Genomic DNA, 14788 nt, shown 5'->3' with positions numbered 1-14788 from the left:
CGGATTCCATTGACGCCAAAAAATAAACTTTTTTGCAATATTTCTGTCACCATTTTATGGGAGTCATGTTATATCTGATTAAAAATCAAATGACAATGACACCAGACTTTGTTGACACTCCAGCAAAGCAACTACTTGCGTCACGTTAGCACGTGAGAGCATGACAGACAGCACAGCACCTGAAGACTGGGCTGCAGGCTGAGAAAGGCCAGTAGAACGGGATCACTGCTGCGGATTCGGACCGAGGCCCTCTCTGGCTCAAAGCTGGGGCTAATCAGGTTTTGGAAAGGTTCACTGGTGATGTCGTTACCCAGCAGGGTATAATAGAAGAAAAACTCAGACCCTTCACCGACCAGCTTCATCGTACTAGGAATCAACTGAAACACACAAGCAAACAAATCACTGTCAATGCACACCTGCAATACCGGCATGAACTACAGAATACATATTTAAATCTAGCTGCGAGCAGCAATGAATGGTGTTCACAGGATGACAAAGGACAAGATCAGTTGGATAACAAAGCAAGCACAATCATTTAGGAACTATCTTCCTTTATATACAATCAGTGAAAGCATTACCATGTTTATCCCTTAATACCAAGTGATAACAGATGACGCAAGTCAAGTTTAGACTAGCGCTGTAGGTTGGTTGTTTGAATGCAGCAGGCAATCCTTCGTAAAGACATTACTTAACGTTTTGAGTTTATATACAAATTCTGGGGTCAAGTTTGACTAATGTTTATGCTAATATTTTCAGCATTAGTGTACATTGCAGTTATCTTTGAATCCTCAGTGTTTTCCACAAGTATATAGAGTAGCAGAAGGTGGTAGCCTATTTTTATTTAACTAGGCGAGTCAGTTATTTTACAATGACGGCCTGTCCCAGCCAGACCCTACACTAACCCGGACGACGCTGGGCCAATTGTGCGCCGCCCTATGGGACTACCGATCACGGCCGGTTGTGATACAGCCCGGGATCAAAGCAGGGTATGTAGTTATGCTTCTAGCACTGATGCAGTGCCTTAGGACCGCTGCACCACTCGAGAGCCTCTAGTCTTAATGGCCCTCTTCATACTTTACCGAGGCATTGACAATGTATGCAAATATCGCCCCAAGGCTGTCAGCTCAAGAGGGTAAAACAGAAAAAAAGCACATAGCCCACATTATCTTGAAAAATAAGGTTTCCATTTAACCATTTGTTTCAGGTTTTCGCTCTCAAAATCCCACTTTCAATTTTTTTTTACATATTTTTTTTAATAGAAAACCAAAAATGATGATCCAAGTGCACAATACTTAAACCACATCAGTAGACCGCTTTTGAGGTCTGGAAGAAATCTGAGAAATGCTGATATTTGGGTGTAGTTACCCTTTAATTCACACCTAGCAAGAGGCTGCTGTTTAGCAGTGCTTATAGCCCACATTATAGTAGAATTTGCTAAACAAATACCACCGGATTAATAAAAATAATCATAAAATTGTGCCAGGGAAGCATAGGCAACTTTGAAGATAACGTTTAATTGAAAAAAGGTCTTTGGGAAAGCAAGAAGACTTTTCATGAACATTTCACACAAACATACATATATACATATATACACATATATACACATATATATATATATATACACACACACACACACACACACTATTCTGGTGACACGATCATCGTTGCTTGGCTGCTGTTAGACCAAAGAAATGATCTTGCTCTTCGTCAATAATAATATCATATAATAATATCATCATCATTATTGTGTAGGCTATACATGTGCTATAGTCAACAGCACGCAGATACCACTGGTGGCTAGAACGCACATGCCAATACCAGAGCGGGCACACTCGGTCTATAAAGCAACATTTTTTGTGAGAAACCATCAGTAGTTGAAAATGTGACGGAAACCTATTTAACTTGTATTTTTTATTTTAATACATGGGAATTTAACCTCTTTGATCTCTAGGGGCGCTATTTCATTTTTGGATAAAAAACGTTCCCGTTTTAAGCGCGATATTTTGTCACGAAAAGATGCTCGACTATGCATATTCTTGACAGTTTTTGAAAGAAAACACTCTGAAGTTTCAGAATCTGCAAAGATATTGTCTGTAAGTGCCCCAGAACTCATTCTACAGGCGAAACCAAGATGATGCATCAACCAGGAAATGATCAGAATTTCTGAAGCTCTGTTTTCCATTGTCTCCTTATATGGCTGTGATTGCGCAAGGAATGAGCCTACACTTTCTGTCGTTCCCCCAAAGTGTTAGCAGCATTGTGACGTATTTGTAGGCATATCATTGGAAGATTGACCATAAGAGACTACATTTTCCAAGTGTCCGCCTGGTGTCCCTGCGTCGAAATTGGAGCGTAAAGCCAGGTGCAATTATTTTTCCATTTGAGAGCAAGGAGAAACCAGGCTTCCACGAAGGATATATCATTGAAGAGATATGTGGAAAAACACCTTGAGGATTGATTCTAAACCACGTTTGCCATGTTTCAGTCCATATTATGGAGTTAATTTGGAAAAAAGTTCGCGTTTTGAGGGCTGAATTTTCGTTTTTTTTTTTTTTTTTTTTTTTTTGGTAGCCAAATGTGATGTACAAAACGGAGCTATTTCTAATACACAAAGAATCTTTTTGGAAAAACGGAGCATCTGCTATCTAACTGAGAGTCTCCTCATTGAAAACATCAGAAGTTCTTCAAAGGTAAGTTATTTTATTTGAAGGCTTTACTTGTTTTTGTGATAGTTGCCTGCTAAATGCTAACGCTAATGCTAACGCTAATGCTAACGCTAAATGCTACGCTAGCTAGCTACTGTTACACAAATGATTGTTTTCCTATGGTTGAAAAGCATATTTTGAAAATCTGAGATGACAGTGTTGTTAACAAAAGGCTAAGCTTGAGAGCTAGCATATTTATTTCATTTCATTTGCGATTTTCATGAATAGTTAACGTTGCGTTATGGTAATGAGCTTAGGTCTATAAATAGAATCCCGGATCCGGGTTTGGTCGTCGCAACAGGTTAACCACAAAAAGTTTTTTTATGTGCACTACACCATCACGCACAGCAACAAGTACATTTGATGGAAACATCTCTGGTGGGAAAATGTGCATACTGTTTTTATGCGGATTATAAAATATCCACATGAAAATCTGTGGCCAACTGGATGGACACCTAGCTATTGAAAAGTAACTACTAGATATATGTTTACACAATGCTTGTGAAGAAGCACTTTACCTGTTCAAGCTTGGTAGCAAAGGCCACAGTAACAGACAAAACAAACAAGTCAGTGCAATAATCTTGATGTCCAATCTGGAGATATCCTTCATCCTCTTTCAGAACAGCCTCTAGTTTCTCTGGCAAAAGGTTACTCAACACAGGAGAACCTACAAAAAACAGGTGACAGTTGTTAAAAACACCAAATATAGCCTAATCTCCCAAACGTGTTCAAGTAATATATTATAACTTATCTACAGTGTCTTGCAAAAGTATTCATCCCCCTAGGCGTTTTTCCTATTTTGTTGCATTACAATCTAAATAGATTTTTATAGCTTTAATTTAAATAGATTTTTATAGCTTTAATTTAAATAGATTTTTACTTAATGTAATGGACATACTTCACCAAGTTGGACTATTTTGTGTGAAATGGAAAAAACGTGTTCCAAAAAATAAAAAACTGAAAAGTGGTGCGTGCATATGTATTCACCCTCTTTGCTATAAAGCCCCTAAATAAGATCTGTTGCAACCAATTACCTTCAGAAGTCACAAGTTAGTTAAATAAAAAGTCCACCTGTGTGCAATCTAAGTGTCACATGATCTCAGTAGGTATATACACACACACACCTGTTCTGAAAGGCCACATTCTGCAACACCAGTAAGCGGCAACATGAAGACCAAGGAGCTCTCCAAACAGGTCAGGGACAAGGTGGAGATACAGGGAAATTCTTGATGGAAACCTGTTTCAGTCTTCCACAGATATGAGACTAGGACAGAGGTTCACCTTCCAGTAGGACATTGACCCTAAGAATACTGCTAAAGCAACACTTGAGTGGTTTAAGGAAAAACATTTAAATGTCTTGGAATGGCCTAGTCAAAGCCCAGACTTCAATCCAATTGAGAATCTGTGGAAGGACTTAAAGATTGTTGTACACCAGCAGAACCCATCCTACTTCAAGGAACTGGAACAGATTTGCCTTGAAGAATGGGCAAAAACCCCAGTGGCTAGATGTGCCAAGCTTATAGAGACATACCCCAAGAGATTTGCAGCTGTAATTTCTGCAAAAGGTGGTTCTACCAAGTATTGACTTTTTTTTTTGGGGGGGGGGGGGGGGGGTAGTTATGCAAGTTCTGTTTTTTTGTCTTATTTCTTATGTTTCACAACAAATATTTTACATCTTCAAAGTGGTAGGCATGTTGTGTAAATCAAATGATGATAAAAATCCATTTTAATTCCAGGTTGTAAGGCAACAAAATAGGAAAAATGCCAAGGTGGGGTGAATACTTTTGCAAGGCACCATCTCAAATTTGTGCATCCCAAATGGCACCCAATTCCCTATATAGTGCTCTTCATTTGATGAGAGTCCTATGACCAGAGTGCACCATGTAGGGAAAAGGGTGTCATTTGGGACACATCCTATGAAGACACTCCTCACCTTGTCTTGGTGGTGCTTTTTTGGCCTTGAATCGTTCTTGTGACAACTCTGTTTGTTTGGTGTCATTCTCCAGTGCAATGGTGAGCAGAATGGCTGGCTTCAACTTGGTGTACTTGCTGCTTAGTAAGGGATACCATTTAGGAGCCTGGGGACACAATGAAACAAGTCTCATCAGAATCACTTTTATTCTTCAGATACATTTGTATGTACAGGAATTTGACTGGGTGAAATTGTGCTGGCACAAAAAACAAAGAGAGACACACAGTACCAGTCAAAAGTTTGGATACATTGTAGAATAGTGAATACGTTAAAACTATGAAATAACATATGGAATCGCGTTAAATCAAAATATATTTTAGATTATTCAAAGTAGATATCCTTTGCCTTGATGACAGCTTTGCACTCTTGGCATTCTCTCAACCAGCTTCACCTGGAATACTTTTCCAACAGTCTTGAAGGAGTTCTCACATATGCTGAGCAATTTTGGGCTGCTTTTCCTTCACTCTGCAGTACAACTCATCCCAAACCATCTCAAATTGGTGATGGTGGAGGCCAGGTCATCTGATGCCTTCTTGGTCAAATAGCCCTTACACAGCCTGGAGGTGTTTTGGGTCATTGTCATGTTGAAAAACAAATAGTCTCACTAAGCCCAAACCAGATGGGATGGAGTATCGCTGCAGAATACTGTGGTAGCCATACTGGTTAAGTGTGCCTTGAACTCTAAATAAATCAGGATCACCAGCAAAGGACAACCACATTTCCATGCTTCAAGGTGGGAATCACACAAACGGAAATAATCTGTTAACCTACTTTGCGTCTCACAAAGACACAGCGGTTGGAACCAAAAATCTCAAATTTGGACTCCAGGCCAAAGGACAGATTTCAACCAGTCTAATGTCCATTGCTTGTGTTTCTTGGTCCAAGCAAGTCTCTTCTTATTGGTGTCCTTTAGTAGTGGTTTCTCTGCAGCAATTCAACCATGAAGGCCTGACTCACGCAGTCCCCTCTGAACAGTTGATTTTGACATGTGTCTGTTACTTGAACTCTGTCAAGCATTTACTTGGGCTGCAATTTAAGGTGCAGTTAAATCTAATGAACTGTGGGTCTTCCTTTCCTGTGGCAGTCCTCATTAGAGCCAGTTTTATAATAGCGCTTGATGGTTTTTGTGACTGTACTTGAAGAAACATTCAAAGTTCTTGACATTTTCTAGATTGACTGAGCTTCATGTCTTAAAGTAATAATGGACTGTCATTTCTCTTTGCTTATTTTAGCAGTTCTTAGCCCTATTTGGGAAATGACAATCTTCTGTATACCACTCCTACCTTGTCACAACTGATTGACTCCAACGCATTGAGGAAAGAAATTCCACAAATTAACAAGGCACACCTGTTAATTGAAATGCATTCCAGGTGACTACCTCATGAAGCTGGTTGAGAAAATGCCAAGACTGTGCAAAGCTGTCCTCAAGGCAAAGAATATAAAACATTGATGTTTAACACTTTTTGGGTTACTACACAATTCCATGTGTTATTTCATAGTTTTGATGTCTTCACTATTATTCTACAATGTAGAAAATAGTACCAACAAAAAAAAAATGGACTGGTACTGTACATCTCACACACACAGTGCAGTCTGGAAAGTATTCAGACCCCTCAACGTTTTCCACATTTTAGAATGAGGCTGTAATGTATTAAATAAAACATTTCTCAGCAATCTACACACAATACCCCACTATGACAAAGCGAAAACATGTTGAAACAATTTTGAAAATAAGATTTAAAAAAAAAAAAAAATCTTTACACAAGTATTCAGACTATTTGCTATGAGACACAAAATTGAGCTCAGGTGCATCCTGTTTCCATTGATCATCCTTGAGGTTTCTACAACTTGATTGAAGTCCACCTGTGGTGTAATCAATTAAATTGGACTTGATTTGGAAAGGCACACACAGCTCTATATAAAAAGGTCCCACAGTTGGCAGTGCAGGTCAGAGAAAAAAACCAGGCCACGAGGTCAAAGGAATTGTCCATAGAGCTCAGAGAAAGGATTGTGTCGAGGCACAGATCTGGGGAAGGGTACCAAAAATGTTTTGGCAGAATTGAAGGTCCCCAAGAACAAAGTGACCTCCATCATCCTTAAATGGAAAGAGTTTGCTCTGAGCAATCCAGGGAGAAGGACCTTGGTCAGGGAGGTAACCAAGAACCCAATAGTCACTCGGACAGAGCTCCAGAGTTCCTCTGTGGAGATGGGAGAACCTTCCAGAAGGACAACCATATCTGCACCACTCCATGAAATCAGGCCTCCATGGTAGAGTGGCCAAACAGAAGCCACTCCTCAGTAAAAGGCACATGACAGCCCGCTTGGAGTTTGCGAAAAAGCACGTAAAGGACTCTGTCCATGAGAAACAAGATTCTCTGGTCTGATGAAACAGAGATTGAACTATTTGGCCTGAATGCCAAGCGTCGCATCTGGAACAAACCTAGCACCATCCCGGCGGTGAAGCATGGTGGCGGCAGCATCATGATGTGGAGATGTTTTCAGTGGCAGGGACTGGGAGACCAGTCAGGATCAAGGGAAAGATGAACGGAGCAAAGTAGAGAAATCCTTGATGAAAACCTGCTCCAGAGTACTCAGAACCTCAGATTCACCACCCAACAGGACAGCGACCCGGAGCACACAGCCAAGACAAGGCAGGAGTGGCTTCGGGACAAGTCTCAATGTGCTTGAGTGGCCCAGGCAAAGGCCGGACTTGAACTCGATCGAATATCTCTGGAGAGACCCGGGAATAGCTGTGCAGCGACGCTCCCCATCCAACCTGATAGAACTTGAAAGGATCTGCAGAGAAGAATGGGAGAAACTCCCTAAATACAGATGTGCCAAGCTTGTAGCGTCATACCAAAGAAGACTCTAGGCTGTAATCACTGCCAAAGGTGCTTCAACAAAGTACTGAGTAAAGAGTCTGAATACTTATGTAAATGTGATACCTCTGATTTTTTTAAATAAATTTGCTACAATTTCTAAAAACCTGTTTTTGCTATGTCATTGTGGGGTATTATGTGTAGATTGAAAAGGGGGAAAAACATTTTAGAATAAGGTTGTAATGTAACAAAATGTGGAAAAACGTCAAGGGGTCTGAATAATTTCTGAATGCACTGTATGTATTTATAAAAAGACAGAATTTACACAACACACATACAGTATGTTATGTGACATTTTGTCAAAATACAGACTTTCATGAGTTCAAGCTAACTTTGTACATTATTCAGACATAAGATCTGGTGCCAGGACAACAACCTCTTCCTCAACATCAGGAAGACAAAAGAAGCTGATCATGGCCTACAGAAAAAAGAGGGGCGAGTACGCCCCCATCCACATCGATGGAGCTGTAGTGGAGCGATTGAGAGCTTCAAGTTCAGTGTCCACATCACTAAGGAATTAACATGGTTCACACACAGACTAGAGGTCGGCCGATTGATCGGAATGGCCGATTAATTATTTCAAGTTTTCATAACAATCGGAAATCAGTATTTTTGGGCACCGATTTCCATTTATATAAAAATACAAATATATATATATTTTTATATACCTTTTATTTAACTAGGCAAGTCAGTTAAGAACACATTCTTATTTTCAATGACGGCCTAGGAACTGTGGGTTAACTGCCTTGTTCAGGGACAGAACGACAGATTTTCACCTTGTCAGCTCAGGGGTTCCATTCTTGCAACCGCTCAGTTAACTAGTCCAACGCTCTAAACATTGCACTCCACGAGTAGCCTGCCTGTTACGCGAATGCAGTAGAAGCAAAGGTAAATTGCTAGCTAGCATTAAACTTATCTTATGAAAAACAATCAATCATAATCACTAGTTATAACTACTAATCCAGTTTAGCAGGCAATATTAACCAGGTGAAATTGGTAATTTATCTTGCGTTCATTGCAAGCAGAGTCAGGGTATATGCAAGAGTTTGGGCTGCCTGGCTCATTGCAAACTAATTTGCCAGAATTTTATGTAATTATGACATACATTGAAGGTTGTGCAATGTAACAAGAATATTTAGACTTCGGTATTTTATCTAACGAGTGGCATCCCTAACGGTTCCGTATTTCACTGAAATAAACGTTTTGTTTTCGAAATGATAGTTTCCGGATTCGATCATATTAATGACCAAAGGCTCGTATTTCTGTGTGTTATTATGTTATAATTAAGTCTGATTTGATAGAGCAGTCTGACTGAGCAGCAGCAGGTCCGTAATCATTAATTCAAACAGCACTTTTGTGCGTTTGCCAGCAGCTCTTCGCAAGCACAGCGCTATTTATGACTTCAAGCCTATCAGCCTAATGGCTGGTGTAACCAATGTGAAATGGCTAGCTAGTTAGCTGGGTGTGCGCTAATACTGTTTCAAACTTCACGCGCTTTTAGATTTGGAGTAGTTATTCCCCTTGCGCTGCAAGGGCCACGGCTTTTGTGGAGCGATGGTAACGATGCTTCGAGTGTGGCTGTTGTCGATGTGTTCCTGGTTCGAGCCCAGGTAGGGGCGAGGAGGGGGACGGAAGCTATACTGTTACACTGGCAATACTATAGTGCCTATAAGAACATCCCATAGTCAAAGGTATATGAAATACAAATGGTATAGAGATAAATAGTCCTATAAATACTATATTAACTACAACCTAAAACCCCTTACCTTGGAATATTGAAGTCTCATGTTAAAAGGAACCACCAGCTTTCATATGTTCTCATGTTCTGAGCAAGGAACTTAAACGTTAGCTTTTTTACATGGCACACATTACTTTCTTCTCCCACACTTTGTTTTTGGATTATTTAAACCAAATTGAACATGTTTCATTATTTATTTGAGGCTAAATGGATTTTATTTATGTTTTATATTAAGTTAAAATAAGTGTTAATTCAGTATTGTTGTAATTGTCATTATTACAAATAAATAAAAATTGGCCGATTAATCGGTATCGGCTTTTTTGGTCCTCCAATAATCGGTATCGGCTTTTTTGGTCCTCCAATAATCGGTATCGGCACTGAAAAATCATAATCGGTCGACCTCTAACACAGACAGTTGTGAAGAGGGCACGTCAGAGTAACTTCCCCCTTTGGCATGGGCCTTCAGATCTTCAAAAAGTTCTACAGCTGCAACATTGATAGCATCTTGACAGGCTGCACCACATACAGCAACTGCAAAGCACCCGACCGCAAGGCACTATAGAGTCGACCGATTATGAATTTTCAACGCCGATACCGATTATTGGAGGACCAAAAAAAGCTGATACCAATTAATTGGAAGATTTGTAATAATGACAATTACAACAATACTGAATGAACACTTATTTTAACTTAATATAATACATCAATAAAATCAACTTAGTCTCAAATAAATAATGAAACATGTTCAATTTGGTTTAAATAACGCAAAAACAAAGTGTTAGAAAAGAAAGTAAAAGTGCAATATTTCCCATGTAAAAAAGCTTATGTTTAAGTTCCTTGCTCAGAACATGAGAACATATGAAAGCTGGTGGTTCCTTTTAACATGAGTCTTCAATATTCCCAGGTAACAAGTTTAATGTTGTAGTTAAAGGACTATTTCTCTCTATACCAATTGTATTTCATATACCTTTGACTATTGGATGTTCTAATAGTACTTTAGTATTGCCAGCCTAATCTCGGGAGTTGATAGGCTTGAAGTCATAAACAGCGCAATGCTTGAAGCACAGCAAAGAGCTGCTGGCAAATGCAGGAAATTGCTGTTTGAATGAATGCTTGCCGAGCCTGCTACTGCCTACCACCGCTCAGTCAGACTGCTCGATCAAATCATAGACTTAATTATAATAACACAGAAATACGAGCCTTGGGTCATTAATATGGTCAAAACCAGAAACTATAATTTCAAAATCAAAACGTTTATTCTTTCAGTGAAATACAGAACCGTTCCGTATTTCATCTAACGGGTGGCATCCCTAAGTCTAAATATTGCTGTTACATTGCACAACCTTCAATGTCATAATTATGTACAATTCTGGCAAATTAATTACGGTCTTTGTTAGGAAGAATTGGTCTTCACACAGTTCGCAACGAGCCAGGCGGCCCAAACTGCTGCATTTACCCTGACTCTGCTTGCACAGAATGCAAGAGAAGTGACAATTTCCCTAGTTTAATTTATTTTATGTTAACAGGAAATATTAACTAAATATGCAGGTTTAAAAATATATACCTGTGTATTGATTTTAAGAAAGGCATTGATGTTTATGGTTAGGTACACAATGGTGCAACGACAGTGCTTTTTCCGTGCATGCGCTTGTTAAGTCACCCGTTTGGCGAAGTAGGCTCTGATTCAATGATAAATTAACAGGCACCGCATAGATTATATGCAACGCAGGACAATCTAGATAAACTAGTAATATCATTACCCATGTGTAGTAAACTAGTGATTATGTTAAGATTGATTGTTTTTTATAAAGATAAGTTTAATGCTAGCTAGCACCTTAGCTCCTTGCTGCACTCGCATAACAGGTAGTCAGCCTGCCACGCAGTCTCCTCGTGGAGTGCAATGTAACCGGCCATGATCGGTGTCCAAAAATGCTGATTACCAATTGTTATGAAAACTTGAAATCGGCCCCAATTAATCAGCCATTCCGATGAATCGGTCGACCTCTACTATAGAGGGTACGGAGCACAGCCCAGTATATCACTAAGGCCAAGCTCCCTGTCATCCAGGACCTCTACACCAGGTGGTGTCAGATGAAGGCCCAAAAAAAAGTGTCCAAGAATCCAGTCACCCAAGCTACCGCACGACAAGCTGTACCAGTGCACAAAGTCTAGAACCAACAGGACCCTGAAAAGCTTCTAGCCTCAAGCCATAAGACTACTAAACAAGACTGCTAAATAGCTAATCAAATGGCTACCTGGACTTACCGTCTTTTGCACTGACTAGGAACACACACTGGACTCTACCCACACACTCACATCCCAACACATATGCATACTGACGCCATACACACAGCACATACGCTGCTCCTGTCTATTATTGATCCTGTTGCCTACTCACTTACCCCATAACTATAGCTACCTCAATTACCTTTTACCCCTACACATAGGGAGTACCAGTACCGAGTCTGTGTACATCCATGTTACATTTACTCGTTATTGTCTGTGTATTTAGTCACTATTTCTATTTATTCAACTCTGCATAGTTGGAAAAGGACCCATAAGTAGGCATTTCACTGTTCGTCTACACCTGTTGTTGACGAAGCATGTGACAGATCAAATTTGAACTTATCTTCAATGTATGAATGTAATTAGCAAAAAGACGGTATCACATTGATAGCTAACATCTTGAATTGCAGAATAGCAATATTCAGAGAACACCGGAGGAGCTCACCTGTTTGATTTCTTGCACAGATCTTAAATCAAGAATAATATATCCAACACACTCTTTCACAGATGTGGTTGTATCAACAGCATAGCACTGTAGTTTGATGGGTGTGCGCTGGAGTCTGGGGGTACAAAACATTGACATTACAATCTTCAGTTGCATGCATGTGTACTAGTAGTAGCCTTGTGCATCAGCAATCAAAGTGCATAACTGCAGGGAAATGAACCATCATGAAAGTAAAATTAAGTAACTGGGCATCAATAGTATCTAGAGAGAAGGTATGTAGTTATTAATGACCTGTGCTGGTGCAAGGTCCTGCGATCAAGTTCCCAGGCCAACTCTGTGCAGAACTGAGGCTGCTCCTTGTGATCAACAGGGTCTGTAGCCAACTGCTCTCCATCAAACTTTGCATGTACTATAAGGTTGTGGCGCTGGCTCTTTGGGAATTGACGACCTGGGTCGAGCAAAAAATATTTCAAACAGACATGCTCGTAGCTTCTATGTGGCATACAATAATGTGCTTAGCTAAATGTACACCATGGCTAGCCATCTAACCAACCACTTCAATAAGAAGCTTATCAGCTAGCAAAATGTAGCTAGCTAGATTTAACAGTTAACTAGCTGGCGTTAACTAAACATTACCGTAATGTGCTCGCTAACTAAAGTTACAAGATAGCTAACTAGCTAACGTTAGTTAGCTACGTTAACGTTGAAGAAACAAAAGTGAGAAAATTAGCTAACTAGCTACCAGTATCTTTTGGCTGACGTTAGCTACAATACATACGCTTAGTAAATATTGTAGAACTAATGTTTAGATAAATAAATAAAATACAAGACGGATTGACTTTGACCAAACGTTACCTTCAAGAATGGACACCACGATGAGAAGTTGGTCGGACTTCGATGCCATAATGGCATTTGTGTAAGTTAGACTGGCTAGCTAACTTTATTTTTTAACAAAGTGTTTCTGGTTGTCTTGCTAGACTTATCTAGCAATGGCTGTCAGAAATATGTTTCACCGGGGAGTCTGCCCGTTGCATACCCCGCTTTGTTGTTATTATTTGCCGCCACCCCTTTCGTTCAAAATCGGAAGTGTCGAATGAGACCTCGGGTGTATTCATTACGCCGATTCTGTTGCAAATCGTTTCGTCTGTAGCAACCGTTTAACTCCAAACGCTAAACGTTTTGGAACGTTTATATTGGACACATTTAGGTAGGTCCTCCTCTGTTTCGTTACATTTGCAGAATCGCATAAAGCCTCATGTCCAGAAGTTGCACAAACTATGTGTTCCGGCTGAAGTCTTATTGTTAATGAAGCAGTCCGCAACGCTGGGTTGGTGATGCTGCGGTGCGTTCTGTATAGCGCAAGAATTCCTTATTTTCAACTCGTGCGTTGTTACAAACAGACGTTCATAAAACAGCCAAACCAACTAACTACAAAGCTAACCACTTTGCTAGATCGTTTAGCTAATTGCCAGCACCTATCTTCCACATTCAACTAACCAGGTAATCCAATCATATTGGCAATGTGTCTCCATGCAACATTTTTAGCATGGAGATCCCGGTAGAAATCGACGCTTTGGTCGAACCCAGACACAGCGAAAATGACATTATCAATGCTGCAAACGTTTCTGCAGCCTTGCGAGACACATGTGCATCAAGGACGGATATATTCAACTTGTGGACATCGGGCATAAATTAGTTGAAACTAAAATATGCTGCTACTTCGCTTCGCTGATTGGTCAGTTCACAGCGCTGGTAAAGCCTCTTCTGATTGACTCGCTTCACCAGCCTGTTGAGCATGAAAGGGAATCCCGCTGGTGGTGCGAAATAGATTTACCTCAAAAATACATTGAGATATAGGCAGTGGCGATTTTAGTATGTAAATCTTGGCGGGGCAAACAAAAAAATGGGATGCATGCCAGCAAAGCCACAACACTAAACAATACATTAATTGCACTATAACGGTGACAGACGGTGCCTACATAAAGCTGTTCCAACAGCAGTCCCAACACCTTACCACTGCTACTGTTAATTCCGCCTCGTTTTAATGCATTCAAAAAAAATGCTAATATGGCTGACTTGCTTAAACAAATGTGGTTCCTACTTACAACAATCGTTTCAGTCATTAATGAGCGAGAGACGACGGACGAAAGGGGGATACCTAGTCAGTTGTACAACTGAATGCATTCAACTAAAATCTGAATAAGAGAGGTGCGGGAGGCTGATCCACGCCTTCGGCGCCCGGGGAACACTGGGTACTTAAGGGGCAAAACAGCCCGGGCATTCCATCGAGCAACCTTTCAGTTACTGGCCCAATGCTCCAACCACTAGGCTACCTGCCCCCACGTAATCAGTATAACAATTTGTTCAGAACTTTTGAAATGTACAGCGACAGAAGTCAGAAACCGGGCTGTTCTTACATACAAACAGACAATGAAAGCTCTTACAATATGCGATGATTACATTTCTATAAAACAGGTAATAGGTAAATAAGCACACACCAGCGACGATGTGTTTACAATACAACGTTGGTGAAAATATACTAAATTATTAGGGTGAGGCACATGGGCTACGAACAGCTTACTACACAACATACACTTAGTATTACTTTCTCAGCTACAGTATACATATCTCCCTTGCATATTGCATAATTTATGCAGTAGCATACAATACATTTTTGGACTCACCTTGGCCCCTGCTGATTTTGTACGTTTGCCCACTGATAAAGAAATGATCCATCTATAATTTTAATGATAGGTTTATTTG

General features: G+C 40.1%; 1 protein-coding gene across 1 annotated transcript in view; it reads right to left on the bottom strand.

The window, feature by feature from the left end:
- LOC139411271 (centrosomal protein 120) overlaps positions 1 to 13116 on the bottom strand; it is a 57822-nt gene extending 44706 nt beyond the window's left edge. The window contains exons 1-6 of the mRNA XM_071157335.1: positions 12881 to 13116; positions 12317 to 12473; positions 12026 to 12140; positions 4639 to 4783; positions 3224 to 3372; positions 180 to 377 (exon numbers count right to left, since the gene is read on the bottom strand). Of these exons, the coding sequence (XP_071013436.1) occupies positions 180 to 377; positions 3224 to 3372; positions 4639 to 4783; positions 12026 to 12140; positions 12317 to 12473; positions 12881 to 12929 (813 nt within the window). The 5' untranslated portion in view covers positions 12930 to 13116. The remainder of the gene's footprint in view (positions 1 to 179; positions 378 to 3223; positions 3373 to 4638; positions 4784 to 12025; positions 12141 to 12316; positions 12474 to 12880) is intronic.
- Between the last annotated feature and the right edge of the window lie 1672 nt (positions 13117 to 14788).

This window comes from Oncorhynchus clarkii, chromosome 6 (assembly GCF_045791955.1).
Source record: "Oncorhynchus clarkii lewisi isolate Uvic-CL-2024 chromosome 6, UVic_Ocla_1.0, whole genome shotgun sequence".
Classification (NCBI taxonomy): Eukaryota; Metazoa; Chordata; class Actinopteri; order Salmoniformes; family Salmonidae; genus Oncorhynchus; species Oncorhynchus clarkii.
The sequence above is the reverse complement of the archived record's forward strand: the minus strand, read 5'-3'. Positions and strand labels throughout refer to the sequence as shown.